This window comes from Odocoileus virginianus, chromosome 12, assembly GCF_023699985.2.
Source record: "Odocoileus virginianus isolate 20LAN1187 ecotype Illinois chromosome 12, Ovbor_1.2, whole genome shotgun sequence".
NCBI classification, from domain to species: Eukaryota; Metazoa; Chordata; class Mammalia; order Artiodactyla; family Cervidae; genus Odocoileus; species Odocoileus virginianus.
Window position 1 is genome coordinate 50628992 of NC_069685.1, and position 22515 is coordinate 50651506.

Sequence of the window (22515 nt, forward strand, 5' to 3'; positions counted from 1 at the left end):
TATCTGAATCATACATCTCTAGAGCCAGAAAGCTCCTTAAGAGTCTACTCCAATTACTCGATTCGGTAGAGGTTAGGTTAACTTACTCTGTTCAGTGTCGTGTGGAATTAGGATAATAATACAGGTTCTTACATGAATCAGTCATCTATTTTACAACTTTGTCTTTCCTTTTCCTCAACTGCTTGGAAATGCCACATCATGCGCGTTACTAAATCTCATTACTGCAAGTTGACTATCAAAAGTGAAACTTCTTTTCCTTAAATAGTTACCAAATTTAAGAATTATTCCTTTTTAATAGGTCCTAAAATTGCTGGCACGACTGCTGAATATTTATTCTTCAAGTTAGGAAATATAAAATCAATTTCTTCAGAAGCTAAGTAAAGCAAATACAGTTTTTCGTTGAGACTGTCATTTCTAACACTTACATAATCTTAAAATATGATTTACTCCAGAGTATACTACAGGACAGAAGTCATCTGAGGATATTTATGTCCTTGTGCTATTCATCAACTCTGGGTTACCAAGATACAAGAAGTTTGTTTCAAACAATTTTGAAAACAGTTGCCATAAGAAATCAATTACACCCCTCCTATGCAAAGGCTGAATGCCCCCCAATTCTGAATTTAAAGACTTTCATGACTTTGAAAGCTTGATTCCCCCTGATATTAGCAAATAATACAGAACACTGAAACACTGATGTTCATTTCTTATAAATTATACTCACATTTTACTACTTTTGGTTTCCATCTATCCAGAGAAATATTTTCCTGACATTATAATAATACAAAGTTACTGTAGTTTCAGAAGATGAACACATGGGTAACCATATGTTTACCTGCCACATCTATTTGGTTCTTGTAGTCTAGATACTTATAAGTATACATATGGATTTGCTGTGCATGCTTACACAGCGTCTTCCTGGAAATGTTATTAGCTGGCATAGTAACACCAAAAATACAATTTCCTTACCTTCCTCCATCTCCCCCTCAAAAAAACCACCCAGACTAGACTTTAGAAAGTACAGCAGAACCATTCTACCATCTATCTTTCAGAAGTTAGCAAAAAGAAGTTTATCATCTCAAGTCAGATGATTCTTACATCCAAACAATGACTACAAAAAGGTCTCTTTATTTCTGCAAATACTCGCTTCAATCTTCAAAACAGTTAACAATATTCTCCAGTTTTTCAATTCATCAGAAAGAACCCTCTTCACAGTCAATTTCATAATTTAAATAACAGTATAAAAGTTACCGTGTCTAAGAGCACAATTTACGCCATTTATCCCTTCAGGCCATGTACAGAGTAAGACTTTGACAAGAAATAATTTAGACCTATGTTTAGAATTGAAATTCATTTCTACAGTTTCACAGAACTGAATTATTGGGCTAAATGCCAAATCACAGGGTCAACTAGATTACTAATCCTAATATAAAAGTAGAAGTTTAAATGCTTCAACTTTTATAGTCTTAGTAAGTTTGAATAAAATAAATAGCTATTTATCTGGCCCAGGTCAAGCAGTCACAAAATACTTTTCCAAAATGTTCCATCTACATCAATTTAAATGCCTTAGGGTTACATCTTTCCCAGTTCAGTGACCCACTGGTTCTGGCAATCTAACTACCATTTCTAATTTGGATCTAAATATTTAAAAACCATGAAAAGTCACCAGAACAGACCAAACAAGAGTATACTGACCACCTAAAAATTAAAACTGTGACTCAGGCTTCCTTGACATGGTAAAGGGCATCTATGGAACTCAAAGCTAACATCATACTTCATGGTAAAAGACTGAATACTATTCCCCTACGATCAGGAACAAGACAAGGATGTTAAAAAGAAGAGGCCAGAGTAAACATTCTACTGAAGAATCTAGCCAGGGCAATTAGACAAGAAAAAGAAAAGGCACCCAGGCTGGAAAAATTGTTTCTGTTTTCAGATGTCATGGTCTTACAGAGAGAAAAATCTTAAGGAACTCATGGAAAACTATTAGAATAAGAGTCCACCAAGATTGCAAGGTAATGTACTGGTTGTAAATCAGTACACAAAAATCAACTGTATTTCTATACACTAGAAAAAAACAATCTGAAATTGAAATTAAAAAAACAATTCCAATTACAAATAGCTCCCAAGAAAACAAAAAATACTTAGGAATAAATGTAACAAAAATAGTATAAGACTTGTACACTGGAAACAGAGAGTTAAAAGAAATGAGACCTAAATAAACAAAGATACACTCCTGGTCAAGCATCAGGAGATTTAATATTGCTGTGATGGCTATACTTCCCAAATTGAGCTACGGAGTCAATGTAATTCTTATCAGATCTAGGCAGGCTTTGGGGACAGAAATTAACAAGTTAAACTTAAAATTCACATGGAAATGCAAGGGACTCCGAAAAACCAAAATAAAATTAGAAAAACAACAAAGCCAGGAGACTCAAATTTAATGATTTCATAACTTACTACAAAGCTACAGTAATCAAGATGGTGTGGTACTGGCAGGAGGCTAGACACACATATCAACTGAATAATAGTCAATTTGTAGTAGGAAATGAAGTCAATTGATTTTTGACAAGGGTGCCAGGACAATTCAAACGAAGCCTTTTCAATAAATGGTGCTGACACAACTGGATATCCAAATGCAAAAAAATGAAACTGGACTCCTACTTCACACCATACACAAAATTCTGGTGACATCAGATCATAGAACAGCTTCTTTGGTATGACACCAAAAGCATAAGCAATGAAATAAAAAAAGACAAATGGGACTCTATCAAATTAAAAACTTTTATGCTACAAATAACACCATCAAGTAAAAAAGAAACCTACAGAATGGGAAAATTTTGCAATTTATCTGATAAAGCAGCATATATAAAGAACTCTTACAACTCAACATTATAAAGACAACCCAATTAAAATAGTCAATGGATTTAGACATTTCTCAAATATGACATAGTAATGTATTAGAACATAAGGACATGAAAAGATGCTCAATATCATTACGAAATTAGGGAAGTACAAATTAAAATCACAGTGAGATAATACTTCACGGCTAAAATTTTAAAAGGCAAGTGTCGATGAGGATGCACAGAAATTGGAACCTACATTCATTGCTGGTGTAATGTAATATGATGCAATCACTTTGGACAATGGTTGGGAAATTCCTCAAAATGTTAAGACGAGTCCCTCTAAGCCCCAACAATTTCCTGTCCAAGTACATATCTAAGAGAGTGAAAGCATATGTTCACACAAAAACTGTACTCAAATATTCACACTAGCATTATTCATAATAGCCAGAAAGGGGAAAACAGCCCAAATATCTGTGAACTGATGAATGAATACACAAAATGTGGTGCACCTAAACAATGGAATAATACTGAGCCATAAAGAATATAGTATTATACACACAAACGAAGTATATAATTTATACCACGACATAAAGGACTCCTGGCAACAATACTAAGAGAAGGAAATCAGTCTCAAAAGCACATTTCTTGTATGATTCCATTTATATGCAATATCCAGAATAAGCAAATCCCTAAAAAGCAAAGTAAACTGTGGTTGCCAGGGACTGGGGAAAAGCAGGCAGAGGAAGTGACTGCTAATGGGTATAGCATTTCTTTTTGGGGGGAAGATGTTCTGAAATTATATAGTGATAAAGACATTACACTTAATTAAAAAACCACTTAATTACACTTTAAAGGAGTGAAATGTTATGGCATGTGAATTGTATCTCAATAAAGCTGTTTTTAAAAAATTGTGAACTGGACCTCCAACAAATTAATGTGTGAAATACGTATACATTTACTAAATATACTGTATATTCTCTAGTAAAGTAATCTTAGCTGAAGACAGAAGCAATAAACCACAAAGACTTGGTTTCAACTGTTAGTTTCAAAATGTGACTAACAGTACACACACCCATAGGTGGCTGATGATTAAAAACCAAACACTAGGAAATTTATCACTGTATCTGGCACACACGTTAAGCTCAGCTATTACTAAACTCAAGCACAGAGACGTCAAATTATCTGTTCTGCACAGAAGCTGCACAAAAAGCAGATTTACATTGCTAAACCTACTCCACACTTCAGACTTCAGGTTTATTTATTATGGAGAGCTTTTTACATGCTCAGCAAGATTACAATGATCAGTGTGACAGTTCTGCCCTTAAAGTGCATGTTGCCTAGCAGTATGACAATAGTGTTTAACAAAATGTACACTATCTGTCTAAAACCTTTGATCATCTGTTTAGCATCCTTTGGAATGGTCAAAATTCAAGAAAGGGTAGTATACAAGAGCCCAACATCCCAGCACTGTGTATGTTTTTAGCAATTAGTATGTAGTAGGGGAAGAGGTGGAGGAAAAAACTGCTAATTCTCAAGACCTGTTAAGACTCCTCACAAAGGAACTAGAAATAGGTGAAAGCAGAATTGGGTTTAAGTATGTGTACTGCTTAGAACAATTCTATTAGTAATAAGTATATTCATCTAAGATGAAGGATTTAAACTCATCTTAAAAAAATTTTTTTTTTAAATATTAAAAGAAAGGCAGTGGTTGCCAGGACCTAGAGACGGGAGGTAGAGAGAAATTATTGTTACTTTTCAGTCTGGGAAGACAGAAAAGTTCTGGAGATGAATAGTAAGTGATGGCTGTACAACGTGAATGTACCTAATGCCACAGAACTGTATACTTCAAAACGGTTAAAATGGTAAACTTTATAATATGTATGTTTTATCACAATATAAACAAAATAAGAAAGGGACCATTCCTATGTCACACACACACTGTGGATAAGTCATCTGTCCTTCCTAAACTATCAAATACACTATATAAAACGCTACATTAGAGGGAATGGAATTTCACAGTGGCGAAAATCAGGTAGACAGAGGTTATAACCAGTTTTGCCACCGTGAGATTTGTGCGTTGGGAAAATCAATAAATTATACAAAATTTGCTTAACTACCCAAAAAAGGTCAGGTAAGCTTGGTGGTTGTGAAAACGTTAACAAGTCCTGTTTGACTAGAGCACAGGGAGTGGCATAAGACGAAACCACAGAAGTAAGAGCTATACAATGCAAGGTCATTCAGCGTTAAAGAGAAAAGAAATTGTATTTCTGATGCGAGAGAAGGCACTGAAAGGCTGTAGCCAGTGAGTTAATATAACCTTTAGGGAAGTCTAGCTTCTGTGTAGAGAACAAACTGCAAGAAGACAATAAAGGAAGCCAGAGCCCAGTTAGGATACGACAAGATGATGATGTCCGTCTAGTCAAGGCTATGGTTTTTCCAGTGGTCATGTACAGATGTGAGAGTTGGACCATAAAGAAAGCTGAGTGCCAAAGAATTGATGCTTTTGAACCGTGGTGTTGGAGAAGACAATATATTGAGAGTCCCTTGGACTGCAAGAAGATCCAACCAGTCCATCCTAAAGAAGATCAGTCCTGGGTGTTCATTGGAAGGACTGATGTTAAGCTGAAACTCAATACTTTGGCCACCTGATGCAAAGAGTTGACTCATCTGAAAAGACCCTGATGCTGTGAAAGATTGAGGGCAGAGGAGAAGGGGACGACAAAAGGATGAGACAGTTGGATGGCATCACTGACTCAATGGACATGGGTTTGGGTAGACTCCAGCAGTTGGTGATGGATAGGGAGGCCTGGCATGCTGCAGTTCATGGGGTCGCAAAGAGTCGGACATGACTGAGCAACTGAACTGATGATGTCAATGTGAGGTGATGGTTTGACTGGTGTGGTGACTTAGGAAAAAATAGCAAATTTGGGTGTGTTTTGGAGACAGCATCAATTGGTCTCAGAGACAGAATAAGAGAGGAAGAATTAAAACGATTCCCAAGTTTCTCAGTTAACTCTGTGGTTAGAGTGACTTACTCAGATGGGAAAGATTGGTGAGACCCCAAATTCAGAGAAAAAGAAATCGAAAGAAACAGAATAGACATAAGTCTGTAAGGACGTGGGGAGAGGGCAGGAGAGGGTTAGATATATGGAAAGAGTAACAAGGAGACTGACATTACCATATGTAAAATAGACAGCCGATGGGAATTTGCTGTAGGCTCAGGAAACTCAAACAGGGGCTCTGTATCAACCTAGAGGGGTGGGACAGAGAGGGAGATGGGAGGGAGGTTCAAAAGGGAGGGGATATATATGCACACGCATGGCCGATTCATGTTGAAGTTTGACAGAAAACAACAAAATTCTGTATAGCAGTTATCCTTCAATTGAAAAAAAAAAAAACAAACTTCCATTGAAGAGAAGCTGGTCTTAGTTTATTTCTTCAAAAGGGATGATGATGCCTTGAGGATATGGTGTATCTGATGCTGTAAACCACTGCCATCTACTGATGCAAACCAAGGATAAACGCTTTGGGGGTAATTTCTCTAAGTTTTCAAATATATTGAACACACTGAAATAGTCTATCTAGGATAAAAACTCTTATCTTAGTTTGAGAGGCTGAAAATGTATTCCCAGACTAAGCTGGAGAACTGGAAAATATACAAAGTCAAACAGAATCTTGTGCAATACTTAGGCGATCTTTAGGTACACCTACCACATGACAAAACTGTGGAAAGACAACTATCTTCCTCCAGCGTTTCCTTCCTCAGTTACTAGGCACCATCACCACCCAGTCACCTAAACTAGATATCCTGTCAGTATCTTTGATTGCACACCCTACTCCCATCCACCCCCAAATCTATCCAGTTATCAAAACCTGTTGCTTACCACCTAAATCTGAGGCTCACTTTTCAAACTATATATGACCATAATTCCATGGCCAAGAGAGATTCCAAATTAATATTTTGGGTTGAGACCTGGTAAAAACTTTCAGTGTTCACAGATAATTCTGATGTGTATCCCTGCTTAAAAACTGCTACTCATAAACTCAAAATCCTTCCCTCATTATTCTTAATGCTATAGCCCTTGATATCACTTGCTTTCATTAGCTCCTGCCTATCTCCAGCCTTCCCACTGTGATCTATTTCCCACATCAGCACCAGAACTCCCCTTCTAACTCGTGTTTTGCTGTAAAATCCATGGTGACAAATGGTTAAATCTGACTAAGGTCTACAGATTTATAAAATAAATACTAAGTATTTAGGAGCAAAGAGGCATCATTTCTCAATTTACTCTGGAATAATTCAGCAAAAATGTGTGAATGTATATAGGCTAAAGAGGATAATGCAAGTTATCATGATAACAAACATTTTCAGAATCTGGGTAAAAGCTAAATGGGAACTCTACTAGTCTTGCAACTTTTAAGTCTGAAATTATGTCAAAACTAAGTTTAAAAAAATCCACTGGCCAAAATATTTCATTGAGAGTTGTACTTCTGTTAACATTAACAACCTAGCAAGTGTTAGGTCATTTACACAAACTCTGCAGTCCTAAGTAATCAACGTGTGGGTAGACAGACAACACTATTCTTTTTCTGGAAGACCTATGACAAGGTAGCGGGTTTTTGTTGTTAGTCACACCAAGCAGCATGCAGGATCGTAGTTCCCCAACCCCTGTATTGAAGAGTGCGGAGTCCTAACCACTGGAAGTCCCAGTAATTTACTTTCAAAAGTCAAAACTGTACAGCACAAGCCAAGAGATGCAGCACTCCGAACTCTCAGGAGAGTAAGACAACAGAGACAAGCACGCTTCCCCACAAGCCAATGTGAAAGTGTTACTCTAAGACCACTCACAAAGAGAAAACAAGCATGCTGAGTTCAGAGGGTGTGAAAAACCACAATGATTTGAAGAACCCAATGTAATGATTCCCCTGCAAAAAGATTAGCTGTTCTGACTGGCTCTAGGGGCATTCTGGGCTGTCTGAAAACTTGGCACTGACCTACAGCAAGGAGGACCTCTGAGATCTGTGAAGAGCTCTGGCATGGCAGAGGACTCACTCTTTAAAAGCCCAAACCCGAATCTCTGGCTGACATCCCTGGCTCAGTGCCATGTCAAAATATTTTTAAGTAGAGCTTTTAAAGTCATGAAATTACCCTTAACCATCAGTATGGTTTGACAGTTGCAAGTCTGACTTATTATTCGTGCCTAGAACCAAAACAGGAAAAACCATGTACTCATTAACTAGTATTCTAACAAACTGCTCACTACAACTGTCAAATCAAGATTAAGTTCATCTCACTAGCACTAGATTTCTAAAATGTACTGAAAATAATAAGCACAGTAATTCAAAACACCTTTGTTTTTTTTTAAAACAGAAAAATCTTCTCAACGTGAAGGGAGGTCCCAAAACACGTTGAACTTTTAGAAAAAACCCTAATTTGTTTGGATAGCACTAAAAATCTGTTAATATAATCGATACACATGAGCCTAACTTCTAAAACTTCTAAGTATGAACCCTGAGGAAAGGACTGCATTCAAACATACAACCTTAAAATAAAAAATGACCAAACTCAACTCACCAGCAATTTCTACAATATCACCAGGAACTATGTCTTTAGCTTTAATCCGCTGTACACTCTTCCTATCCTGTCGATACACTTTGCCCATTTCAGGCTCATATTCTTTAAGGGCTTCAATTGCATTTTCAGCATTTCTTTCCTGTAAAAAAGAAAACAAATTAGTAAACACAGCCTGCCACTGCTAAATGTTTCTAGCCCTAGGAATCAAATTTTAGAGTTCTAACCTAAATGTGAATTAAAAAAAAAAAAACCCACAAGAGATGCACATTAATAACATTCACAGTAAATGATTCACATCTTAAGATAATAAACACTAGGCTCTTTTGATTTTGTATTAAAAATGAAAAAACTAAGCACCCTAAGAGTAAGGATAAAATCAATGGAGAAAAGCAATTATTAGAACCTGCTGTCCCTAAGCACACCATGCAACATGGCTCTCACCTTTAACCTCACTCACTCATACCATTAAATCAATCTTGTCTCCCATGAAAGCTGATGGTCTGGGTCTGGACTGCCCAGGCTCATCCCAGGCTCTTCCACTCAAAAGCTATGTTGACTGTGGGTAAGTGACATGACAGACAAGGTTTACTGCCTACAAAACCAGGACACTAACAGTACCCACCCACTCTCAACGGGTGTGAGAATTTACAAGCTATCTATAAAATGCTTAGGTTGTGCTTTGGCACACAGTAAATGCTTTGAGTGATGAATTAAGAAAACCAAGTTTTACGTCTCCTCACAAATTCTAAATCTCTCTTCAGTGGCAGAGACCAATAAATGGCTGGCAGCACTGCCAGTCACAAACCATAGTCACCATAATATTATATATGAACATGTCAAGACTTGGTCACACACAATTTTTCTTCCCTAATTTCAAGATGAAAGATGTACAATTAAAATGAGTCATGTTGAAAAAATGCTAAGGGAAAGTTCCTTTAAGGGGAGGCAGAAGTTTATATGCCAAATTTGCCTTTTATTCTCTTAGAAAATAAGCAATTAGAAGGAGCAAGTCTACAAAGCAAGTGCCCAAGTGAGGTTACTCAATTCAACGGACAAAGGAAAAAATTTGTTCATTTCTTTCACATTGCCTTCTAATCTAAACATTTTCAATTTAACCTTTACTTAGATAAAATTTACACTCAATACCATGTATTCTCATTTTTTGCCTTGTGGTAAAAATTAAATCCCCAAACCTGCTTAAAAAGAGAATTCAGATGAGAGAAAACAAAGCTATTGGCATGTGTGTCTCACTTTTTACATATGCATCCCTGAAAAAGTATAGGAAACCTTAAATTTGGGAAGTTCATGACAAAAATAATTTAAATCTCTATCAGATCTACTTAAGGCTAAGTTCAAGCATTACTGATAGTGTAGAAATAATAAATTCTGAGCACTGCTGCTATTCAATTAGTCAAATTTGAAATCATTTTTTCCTCAGGATTTTCCCCCCTGAATGTATGAATTATGGCAGTTTTACTATTTTCTCCTTCCTCAAGGTCATGTCAGGTAAAGTTTAACTGGACTGATCAAGGTTAAGATGTCCAGGAACACTGTATTTTGCTTCTATTAAAAATCAGCAAAGGCACATTTAAATTAGAAGCATAAACTTAAAAGATAAACTATCTCAGACCCCCAGGATGAAGATGCCAATTAAAATCACTTAAAGAGCCTCCCCTGCCGGCCACCAACCCAAACTATCAAAAGGAATATTTATATAGTACAAAGGATGGAAAAGGGAAGCAAATGACCGTGGATTCAGATTACATCAAAAAACAAGTCAGCTTGGGGAAAGACAAATATACCTAACTTACTACAAACAAAAACTTAGAAGACCGTCTGAGGTCTCCTTTGTTCTAAAAGTTTTAACTCCTACCTACTCCACTCAAATCCAAATAGGTCTAAATGTCATTCCTCAAACACACTCTGTACTTCTCTGATCATGCCATTCCCTCTCTGGAATATTCTCCCCACCCTCCACCCAGAAAACTCCATTTCTCTATAGTTCCCCCAATTGCTTGTCAGCTGTCCTTGATGACACTAATCAGAAATACATGCCCGACCCCTCCCAAATACTACCTTACACTGTTAACTCCCCTTACTTATAGAAAGCAAGAACCCTACAGTACTGGCACATACTCTTCTGTATATTATGTAAATAGGATTAAGATGTAACAATGTTACTCTTCCAAGTTAAAACATACATAAAAGTCCTGTAAAAACTGCTGGAAGATTTTATTTTACTTCTATCCAGTCTGGTCCTGGATATAAATCTCAGATACTCTATGTATGTACTACCTATATGGCCTTTGATAAGTCAATCCCTCTGAACTTCCGTGTCACATCTGTCAAAGGGTATCTGTGTATAAAATCACTCTTGTAGCTCAGCTGGTAAAGAATCTACCTGCAAGGCGGGAGACCCCCAGTTCAATTCCTGGGTTGGGAAGATCTGCTGGAGAAGGGATAGGCTACCCACTACAGTATTCTTGGGCTTCCCTGGTGGCTCAGCTGGTAAAGAATCGCATGCAATGTGGGAGATCTGGGTTCGATCCCTGGGTTGGGAAGATCTCCAGGAGAAGGAAACGGCTACCCACTCCAATATTCTGGTCTGGAGAATTCCATGACTGTATAGGGTCTCAAAGAGTCGGACACAACTGATCAACTTTCACACCTACTGTGTAAATGGTGTACATTTAAAAACACGCACTACTAAAAACAAAACAAAACAAAAAACCACGCACTACTAACTTAAGGACAGTCTAATGCTGTGTATTGTTTCTTTTGCCTAAATAATGCACAGAAGTATCATATCTACTTAACTACAAGCAATTTTTTTAAAAATCAAGAGGAATATGGAACATTTCTTGTAGGAGGCATCTTTCTAAATGAGCTCATTACCCAAAGGCCTTCATGTTTACTAATAAGTTTACAATTTCAACAGGACTAAGTATGTGTAGAAGATGTTTGCACAAATGACAGATGCACTCTATTTTAGTCCTCAAAGAGGTGACTATATCCGTCAAAAATCTAAAAGATTAATATTCAAAAGATGACTGTGAAGTATTAGCCTGAATCTGTTAAACTATATAGAAAACAAAAATCAAACAGACCCACAGTCCTAGAAAAGTTAAAATTCTCAAACTAGCTATTAGCAGGAGACGTATCATGCAGACGTGAAGCAAAAGTGTGATCCCATGATGTTTCTGCAGGAAAATTATCTTCCATTCTGGGGATAAGGCCTGGGCACTGGACAATTAAGGGAAAACAGCCAGGAATATGCTCTGAAAGTGAAATTATTTAGGATTCAAATAACTTTTATAGCTAAATCCACACACAAATCCAAGGATAATAAAAATGACACTGGTTTTATGAAGTCTTTCATAGGAAGCAACTAGGAAATATAAACAGATACTGGTTCTCAAATTTTCTGGTTTTCCTTAAGTAGCTTCTTTAACCACTTTTCTTGATTCCATGCTACCATGGAGAATGAGCAATTTTAACAGCAGAGTATATATGCATCAGGTCTAAAATTTTGCCATTAAATAATTTAATAGATAAAAAACACAGGCAGTTCCACAGCAGAAAAAAACAGATAATAGAAAGATGAACAGTTTAAATCTCTTACATAAATTACCAAAATTTAGCACTGCAGGAATTATTGCTTACCTGCCATACACCCACAATTGCATTGGCTACTAATATAAGTAAAATTACAAAAGGTTCTACAAAAGCTGTAATTGTTTCTTCACCTTCTTCAAACCAAGCCAAAACCTAAAAGAGAAATGACATTTATTAGAACTGTAATGTGTTCTTACCACAAAAGTGGCTGGCACTATTACGATACATAAAATCTTTTCTTATCATCCTTAGAAACAAAAGGTAGCAAAATGTAATGACATAAATGACAAGCTTATATCTTGTTCTAACTCTTAACACTCAAAACTATAAACTTCTTAACAATATCCTTAAGAACTAATCTATTTTTCATGTAATAATTGGTTTAAAATCCAAAACAAATACTTTGGAGAAGTAAATCCCATCCATTTCCTATGTATATTTTTCAGAAGAAATAAATTCCTAATTTAAAAGGCAAACATCAAACTTTGTTAATTTGGTTAATACTCATATGAGATAATACCTATGTGGCACAAATTCATAGTAAAAGTAATTTAACCACTCACTTTAATATTAGTGTACATAAACTGCTAATGTCCCACATATTTTCAGTGGTGCTACTGAAGGTCATCACTGCAAGGTTGTTCTGAGATAAGGAATGTATTCTAAAGGTTAACCTCCATATGACATCTAGTATAGCAACACAGCACTTCAGAGACAATCTAAACCCAAAAGTGTCATAACTGGCCACAGAACACTGTCCCAAGAAAAGTGAGCAAGAATTAACCTCTAGCTCACCCAACCATAACTCTCAGGTTTAAAAGCTAAAGAAAGACACACTGTACTTCATAACTGAACATCTGTAATAAGAGAGAATCCAACACAATGATAAATAAAAAGAGGCATCTAAATGGTTAAACTTTCAACAACAAATTTTTGTGGAAAACTGCCAATCCAAAAGGATGTTAAACACATCTCATGATTCAATCTGGGAGGTAAGATTTGCCTTTGCCTTTTAACACTACTTAAAATGTTTGCATATTCCACAATGAAATCTTTTCTTTAAAAGATCTATTCAGTAAACAAGGAAAGCACTGTTTTTGATCCATTGAATATTGTCAGATATGATTTATGACAATAATGAAGCTAGTGACTAAGTTTGTACCTAGTGAACACCATAAGATGAGCTTTGACAGAAACAGCAAACAAGCAGAAAGATGATTAAGGCAAGATCCAACATGAATTTTCCAAGTTAAAAGAGGGCAACAATGAATTAACAACAAATATCAATTTGTTAGGTATTCTCACCACCATAGCACCAACAAAAGAAACAGCAATTTGAGCAGGAAAAAAATCCAGGAGACACAAGGACAAGGTCCTGAAAGATGCCAATCACAACTGACAGCTAATGAACCAGGGCAGGCAAAAACACCAGAATGAATGGAAATTGTTGCTGCAAGCTTTCGACAGGGCATTCCTGGTGTTAAGGCCAGGCCTAATGCCAAAATGAAAACTTCTCTAGGAAGTTATAAATTTTGATAGATGCAAGATCACAGCTGCTTTGATACTAGCCTTTCAAACATTTGCCAAGGAGAGCATATCAGAAATAAGAAACTTAATTAGCTCTTGGGGGAGAAAAATGGCTCAACTTGAAGAGTAGCAAGGACCTTTCCAGAAGGTCAGTGAAGCATTAGCAACTGTAAGATAAGCTTCACACCTTGTTAAAGTGAGTATGAATTTCCCTCTTGGCAGCTAGGCCTGAGGAACAAACTTAAAGCAATATTCCATATCCACTGGAGCAAAGGCAAAGACTCAGGCAAGCAAGCAGCTTCTACTTTTCAAGAAATGTGTGGCTCCTTTGCACAAGTGGTATTCATCAGTAATGCAACAGCCCTCATCTGTATTATGCAGTAGCCTTTTCTTCCACTATGTGACTTTAAACGTTTATGTGGAAGAAACACAGGCATTCAGTTATTTGAAGGTTCTGTCCAATGTGTGATTATTGCCTGGTAAGAAACTAGTGGGCCAAACTAGTGGGCCAAACTAGTGGGCAAAATGTGGAAGGATAGTGCTGGACCTATTTAACGTTCACAACTACCAATTTGCTAAACACTTCAAAGAATATTCTGAAACCCACAACCCAAAGAATTAAGTGCTATAACTTAAAATAAAGATGAACCATATTTCATTTACTCCTAAGAATCAATACAGTCGATCATGTTCAAACCACACTGTGTAGTCCTTCATGGTTTTGTTTAATTGAAAAAAAAAAAAATCTCTCTTGTGTAAATGGGAAGATGCTGCTGAGAAATCAAAGACTTCATGAGTTTGGGAAGGGGTAGTGAAAAGGAGAGGGAAACTGGATGACACATGACACGTTATTATGTCTTTTTAGCATTATAGTACAGTCAGTTCATAATTACGGTTCACCAGAAATTACACAAAATATACAGAGGCAGGGAGGGGAAATGTTTCTAAAAAATCTTTACTGAGAACAGGTTGAATATAAAGGATTATCTGTTTGTATTTCCTTTTGTTCACTGTTCTATCTGCAGGGTCCTAGAAGAGTCTCCGGCATATAGGCGATGCTCACCATATATTTATTGCATACAGATTCATAAATAAACAAATCTCACACAAGTCCCTACCTAGTAGTATATGAACTAAACACAGAGCAAGAAGGTAACTAACTCATCAACATTATCAAAAGGAACTGGAAAGACTGCTGTAGAATCATTTTAGGCAGTGTTTCTTCTTTCCCTGCTTTTCACTATTAATACAGTAAAAGTACTTCTGGGGCTTACCTTATCCAGATCCAACAGGATCAAAAGTTTCAAACTTGTCAATCCCATTCAAAGTAATCACTTGCTAGGTCACTTTATTTATTTAGTTCCCTGTCCAGGAATCGAACCAGGCCCTAGCAGTGAGCACACTGGTTGCGTTTTGTGTGCTTAGTCTCTTAGCTGTGTCCGCCTCTTTGCGACCCCATGGACTGCAGCCTGTCAGACTCTTCTGTCCATGGAATTCTCCAGGCAAGAATACTGCAGTGGGTTGCCATTACCTTCTCTAGGAAATCTTCCTCACCCAGGGTTTGAATCCGGATATCCTGCACTGCAGGCAGACTCTACCCTCTGAGCCACGAGGGAAGCCCTAAAGTGCTGAACTACCAGGGAAATTCCCTAGCGAGGTTAACTTTAGATAGGGTAGCATACCTTCTCTGTGCTATCTGTAAGGCTGATCGCAGCAGTAACTTCTGATGGTAGAGCCAAAAATGTCAGAGAGCAGGATTTAATTAAGCAAAATTTAATCCAAGTTAAAAAGACATGTTCTGATATAAACTAGGTCATGTGTGACTCAATTATCTACACGTCAGAGTAATATGTAGAGCTCTTAACATCACTGTTAAAAGAAAACGAGAGATAAGCACATTCTTAGGACTGAGGGTCCTAAAACATGTACCAGGCCTGCATTCTTCTTGTCTCCTCAGAAATCTGCAATGCATTTGAGCACTCAAACACTTGTTAGATGAAGGAAAAATCTGTATCAAAAATTTTAGAAAGAAAAAACAGAAACTAAGCACTTCACAAGAAAGTATCACCGATAAGTGTTACAACAACTATCTGGGGAGAGAAAAATCAGCTATTATAAGAATAGTATGGGGGCTTCCCTGGTGGCTCAGTGGTGAAGAATCAGCCTGCCAATGCAGGAGACACAGGTTTGAATCCTGATCCGGGAAGATTCCACGTGCCACAGAGAACTAAGTCTGCGCTCTAGAGCCTGGGAGCCGCAACGGAGAAATCACTGCAGTGAGAAGCGCTTACTAGAGAGTAACCCCGCTCACCGCAACTAGAGAAAGCTCCCCATCCCCAGTCCCTGAAGAGCAATGACAATACACTCAAAATAAATGATTTCTTCAAAAAGAATGGTATGAATTAGACTATATATTCTCTACCAATCCAGATACAAAGTTCAAGTGGAAACACTCAATATTTCCAGATTTGAGAATACAATCTTTTTTAAAATAAAACAAAAAGCCCGTAGACATTCACTTTTCAAACCATCTTTTAAAGACAGGCTCTAAATAAATTACTGAAATCAATCAGTAAACTGCCCGTTTTATCCTTCCAAATAATTAAAGCACAGGAAAAATTTCAAATCACTACATTAGCAAATACTTCTTGAATATATCTTATTGAGAAAAGCAAAGTAAATGAATTTCATGTATTTTGAAAATGCTACCAACACAAACTCATCCAGGTATTTAACAAAAGCAATAACCTAGGCTCTAAAAGGAATTAATAATCCCTTCAAAGGTCTCAGTAGGAAAGACAAATTATTCAAATATAAATGAAAAGTTGAGAAGTGTCTTGGACTAAGAAAGCTTAATTAGCATTTTAGGGTCAATCTAAGTAGCTGAGATGGGGAAATTTGGATGAAAGACAGAAAAAATTATGCAAATTGTGTTACCACAGAGAACATAATTCAGACAAAGGAGACAAATAGTCCTCATGCTCACTTCCCTCAGGTAACCATCACCTTAGATGCCTCTCTCCTGACTTCCCAATTTGAAAATTGCACTCTTTCCACATGGTCCCCCATTCCGCCACCACCCTCCTCACCCACTTTTTCTCCACAGCACTATATCCAATCCAACAGATTATTAAATATTTTACTTTTTTATCTGTCTCCATTAGAATGTCAGCTCCATGTAAGATACTGCATTTCCTTCCAAGCTGTATCCCCAGTGTTCGTGCTATGTACCTAAGATGCTCAACTCCTAACAAAGCAGTGAAGAGAGAAACGAACAGGCAGTCCAATTAAGCAATCATGATGTGTTACATGAAGGGCAAAGCTGGTGGACAAGGGGGATAGAAACAAAAAGTGAAAGGAAAGGAAGGTACTAAATGTCAAGGAATTTCTAATGTTACTTCATATGCAACGAAGACACACAGCTCACTTCTTCCAACCCAAGGACAAGTTAATTAAACTTTATCCCTACAGGTCACAAGTGTAAAACATTAATGCTGTTCCCTACTTTCTGCATCAGCAAAATATTAACTTTGGTTAACAGTTTACTACTTAATTTGATATTTGAAATATGTCACGAAAGCCTAGTACTTCTTGAGTAGAACCTGATAATGCATTATGTATTGATTATAAACCTATTTGCTTCTCCAAAAGAACATGTACTTTTTACTGTTTTGCCTGATAAATGAACAGGAATCAAAAAACTCAGATTCTTCACTGCCTGAGCCACCAGGGAAGTGCATAGGAATCAAATGATTCTCACAAAAGATTCCTTGCTCTTTTCACAGATAAAAGAAATGTGGACCGAAAAGGTCAAGTACAATGCAGCAGTAGTCCCAATCCCCATGAAGATCAACAGGTTTATATCCGCAATGTCTTCATCAAACAAATCAAAGCAAATTAAAATTACAGTACTTCCTAAACAATAAACGTTTAAACTTTCCTGTTTCTTTAGTCGCTAAGTCATGTCCAACTCCACAACCGCATGGACTGTAGCCCACCAGGCTCCTCTGTCCATAGGATTTTCCAGGCAAGAATACCAGAGTGGATTGCCATTTCCTTCCTCAGGGGATCTTCCCAATCCAGGAACTGAACCTGGGTCTCCTGCTTGGCAGGTGGATTCTTTACCACTGAGCCACCTGGGAAGCCAAAACTTTTTTCTGTCTAGCAGCCCATAAAATAAAAACATAACACAGTTCATTTCTTAAGCAATAATTCCATGTAGTTACCGAAAAGGTAACTCAAACTTCAACTGTGAAGATATAAAAAGTCAACATCCTACCTTACAACAAAATTAAAACATGTATTTAAAAACCCATTTGAGGGAATTTCCTGGTGGTCCAGAGGTTAGGATTCGGCACTGTCACTACCATAGCTGGATTGGGGAACTAAAGTTCCCCCAAGCCTTAAGGCACAGCCAAAACAACAAAGTAAAAACTACCTCATAATGCAAAGTATTAATATAAAGTCACTCAAAACTGGCCACTCGAGATTCTATACAACCCAAACAGTCAATAGCCTGTCTAGTGGAAATAATGCCACTGATGTTCCAACACTGCCTTAAATCACACACACAAAATATCTCAATAAAATTTTTTTTTAATCTTTGGCTTGTATACAGCACCTGATTAACTTCTAAGAGGTTCCCAATGACTTTACTGAAGCCCAGTATCAAAACTGCAAAACTTGAGACTATTTTAACATTACATAGCCAGCTTAAGCATAAGCATTATACTAGCTCAAACACATTAGTTGTTTTGTCCCATGACAATGTACTGAAACTAATTAAACAGCACTACCTCTTTGAATTGGTAAAGCAACACCCACTAACTGAGAATTTTTAACTAACCAAGAACAGACAGACACATATACAATATAGTGACTAACTCAGAAGCCGTGTAAGTTGCTATGATACTCTCTTAATTTTCTTCAATGAAAACCATAGAAGACATTTGTGAGGAATTAATTATTAATGGCTACACATCACTTGGCTAACATGGCATGATATATTTCAGTCTTACGGCAGAATTTGAGTCAGAAATTTCAAAAAAGCTCACCTCTTGCCAATTTTTTCCCTTTACCTAAAGTAAACAAATGCTCATTGCTTCATGTATTTAGTTCTCAAAATAGCCCTCTGGGGTAAGGCTGTCAATAAAGACTGAGGTAGATCCCTGAGGCTTGCATGCGTCTTTTACAAACACACAAAAAAGAAACCTTGAAGTTGTGTCGTTTGCAAAGCCTGAAAAGTTATCACATTTCTCATCCTGGTTTTTATAAGAATAAAAAACTGTACTTTAAAGAACAAAAGGCATCTCTTGTTAGGATTAAGAACATCTGTGTCCTACTCATGACCATTTTTAGGAAAATTTGGAGGTCCATTGCTCACGAGGGAAAAAATGCAATAAAACATTAATGCTGAACAGGAAAAAAAACTGTAGGAATCTAGAATTATCCTTTTCAATGTCCATCACCTTTCTTATGCTGTTCTTTTCATTTCACCAGTTTCTTAGCAACCATACAGGACTCAAGCAGGTAAGCACACACAGAACATGAAAAAACAATGTGTTTTTTTTTTTTTTTTAAGATCTAGAACCAAGTGTACTAAACCTTGTTCTCTCAACCTAGGAGCCACTCAAGACGGGGGTCCAATTTAGATAAATATACTACCCTAAAGGTCAGTGACCAAATTTGGTCAACAGTGGTGCCATCACTGCCGTCATCATTCTTGTCACTGTCAGAAACAACTGTCACCTTGCCATTACCAGGAAGGGAGAGCAACTGGAATATTCCTTTTGTAAGTTCTATTTACAGACTACAAAGAGCCCAACATCATCTTAGTATGATCTTACACAATGGAAGAACCCAAACAGAAAAAGCCTTCCAATAAGGAACTTTTTGATATTAAAAACTGATAAACCACAAGAATTTATAAAGACCCTGCTTGCCACATTTGGCAACAATTTCTAAGCACACTGCAAATGTCAGGCATTCGTTTATTTTCTGTACACGAATGGCGTGTTCTATTTATAATTTTCAAATACCTAGAGTATTTAAAAAAAAACCAAAAACCAAAAACATGAAAACACAGCTTAAATCTCCAAATAAAATGTTCTCACTCAGTAGACAGCTGTTTCCTGCTTTTTCATCTAAGGTATAGTCTCAACTTTGGGGAAAGTAAAGAAATTTCTTTATACTTACAAAAGATATACATGCTGCCAACAATAAAATTCTAACTAGTAAGTCTTCAAACTGCTCAATCACAAGTTCCAGCAAGGTTTTTCCTGTTAGAAAGAAACATATTTGTTGTAAATGTCATCTTAAGATCAGCATACAGAGGGGGGAGAAAAAACATGTTAAGATTACTTACCTTCTTCAGCCGGTAACTCTGTAGAAATTCATCAGGCAACGTGTCGAGAAGGAAAAGAAAAAAAAAATAAAATTTTAGCACTCTGTCTTTCCAAAAAGAATTACTAAATTATCAGTCTTTGAAAGATGCCCTAGATATATGAACATTCAACCATATTTAATAGAAACCATACCAAAATGCTACCCCAAGAAAACATGCAGTACTTATACTGATCTACTCCGAAACGTGTAAAAGGAAAAAAATTTAGCACTCTTGTCTTTCCAAAAAGAATTACTAAATTATCACTGTCTTTGAAAGATGCACCTAGATATATGAACATTCAACCGTATTTAATAGAAACCATGTCAAAATGCTGCCCCAAGAAAATATGCAGTACTTGTTGTACTGATCTACTCCGAAACGTGAAATCTCATGAATACCTAAGCACGGTTTCTGAAACAAGGAGTCATTTCAGCCCTGTCATCACTTCTGCCAGATGTGTAACTTTGGGTAGTAGGAGAACGGTCAGAGGCATTCTCAACTACAGCGACGCCTCATAAACCGGCTAGGGACGAGAAAATGTCTCGCAAGGCTCAACCCAGATGCAGGAGGCTCATCCCTCCCTCCGCGAGGCCAGCTGCTGCTGGTGAAGAGCCGCCGAGCTAGGAGCGTGCGGTAAAAGGTCAAGGGCTGGAGCCACGCGGATGTCAAGAAGAGGCGCAGACCCGACCCCGGCGCCCCCCGCCTGCAACCCTTCTCCCGCGGGGCCGGCGCGCGGGCTCAACCCGTCGCCTGCAGCCTTCGGCGGGAGCGGAGCCGAGACCCACGAGGTGGAGCCCGGTCAGCCATCTTTCCTGGCTCTCGGGCCCGCGCCGAGCCGCGCGGGGCCCCTGCAGCCCCGGCGCCGGGCACCTACCGTTGGAGCCCCATCTCTCCTTGAGCTTCTTGACCTGCTCCAGGCTCAGGCCGGTGCTCTCGTTGACGCCGAAGTGGCCCAGCACTTCCTCCACCGTCTTTGTGTGTGCGTTCTCCATGGCTGCGGGGGCCCGGCCGGCCTCGCCTCCAGTCCCCGCGGCCTCTTCGCCTCCGCCTCGCACTCGGGCCGCGGGCTCGTGCCACCCCGGGCGCCCAGGCGCGGACTGGTCTTTCCCCCTCCCTCCTCCTCCGGCCGCTTCCGCCTCGTCGGGCGCTGAATCACCCCGCGCCCCCTCCCCCAGACAACCACCCCTCTCGCAGTCCGGCCCTCGCCGGTGCCCGCCCCGGGCACAGCTGGACGGCGGGCGGGGGGGGGGGGGGTTCCTGACCCTCCCTCCCCTCGTCAGAAGGGAGGGCCTCCTTCACCCTCAACCGCCGGCCGGGAGTGCAGGCCGCGGCCAAGAAGCCCCCTCCCCGTTCTCCTGTGGTGATTCTCAGCCCCGCCCGGACCGGAGGAGGGGGTGCTCTGCCGACGCTTGAGAGCGGAACCGAGCGAGGGATGCAAGCCGGCAAGATGGTGCGCAGAGCGCTCGCCAAGTCCCCTCAGCTCTGCACCCCCGACAGTAGCTGAGGAAACTGCGGCGGAGGAGAAGGAGGTGGCGTCGGGGACGGCTCCGCGGCGGCTGCTCTAATAGCATTTATCCGCGGCTGCCTCCCCTCTCGCCGCCGCCGCGGCATGTGGACGCCGCTCATTGGCCAAGAGGGCCCAGCGCGGCGCGGGCGGCGCGGCCCCGCCCCCTCCCTCCGGCGCCCTCCCTCCCGCGCGACTGGCGCCCACGCGGCCGCGCAAGCCCCGCCCCCTCCCGCGCACCGCCCCCAGGAACCCGGATCGAGGCCTGAGCGCGCTGCGCCCGCGCACTGCACTCTGCGGCCGTCTCTTCGGAGGAGCGCGAGCCCGCGGCCTCCTTTAGACTCATGAGGATCGCGATTCCTACCCCGCTCAACCACCTGCAGACGTAGAACCCAGGAGGGTGGAGGGCTCACGGTGCGTTTCTTGCACTCGCTGCCCCTAGGGAACTGCCTGCCCTTCAGAGTCGGCCTCGCGTTGGGGGTGACCGGGAAGGCGAGGCCGAAGAACCTACGAACTCGGTCGGCGGAGAGCTTCCGGAAGCGTGCTGGGGTTGGTGTCCTTGGCTCGCTCCCTCGCCCTCCGCCCCCAGGGTCGCGCTCTTCGTCCCTAATCTTATATCCTTCAGAGTCCCTCTCACGAACCGAGGAGAGGAATTCCGCAGTTCACATCCCACGCGGCCAAAATCCTTCATCTGTCGCTTCGGGAACACCGCATCCTACACCCCCTGCCGAGAGCTCCACCGCATGCAAATAACCAGCCCTACCCCAGCGCCTTCTGTGCTCAGAGGGAATCCCACTCTGGGGAGAGGAAGAAGGAGGTTTTATTTTATCTTTAATATCCCACACAGCCTTTGATACGCAGAAGTCACAGATTACAGTACTGTAACTGTTAAATAAGCGAGAGTTGTGCTAGAAGGTGCGTCGCTTGGACATTAAGATCAGGCTATTTTCTAGACTCCCACTTTCCTTGGGAGCAGAAAAAAGGGACTTTAATCCAAAATCTGCTCTTAAACCTCAGATATTTGCTCTAGAGGTCTGCATAAAACATGCGTCAACAAAGACCT

General features: G+C 39.6%; 1 protein-coding gene across 2 annotated transcripts in view; it reads right to left on the reverse strand.

Moving 5' to 3' along the window:
* The window catches only part of ATP2A2 (ATPase sarcoplasmic/endoplasmic reticulum Ca2+ transporting 2), a 58872-nt gene extending 37316 nt beyond the window's left edge, over positions 1–21556 (reverse strand). For both annotated transcript variants that reach the window (XR_002311865.2, XM_020882551.2), the window contains exons 1-5: positions 20823–21556; positions 19928–19945; positions 19759–19841; positions 12085–12189; positions 8422–8560 (exon numbers count right to left, since the gene is read on the reverse strand). Coding sequence is in view for 1 of the 2 variants with exons in the window: in XM_020882551.2 (XP_020738210.1) it covers positions 8422–8560; positions 12085–12189; positions 19759–19841; positions 19928–19945; positions 20823–20940 (463 nt within the window). In the remaining variant the exon portion in view is untranslated. The remainder of the gene's footprint in view (positions 1–8421; positions 8561–12084; positions 12190–19758; positions 19842–19927; positions 19946–20822) is intronic.
* Between the last annotated feature and the right edge of the window lie 959 nt (positions 21557–22515).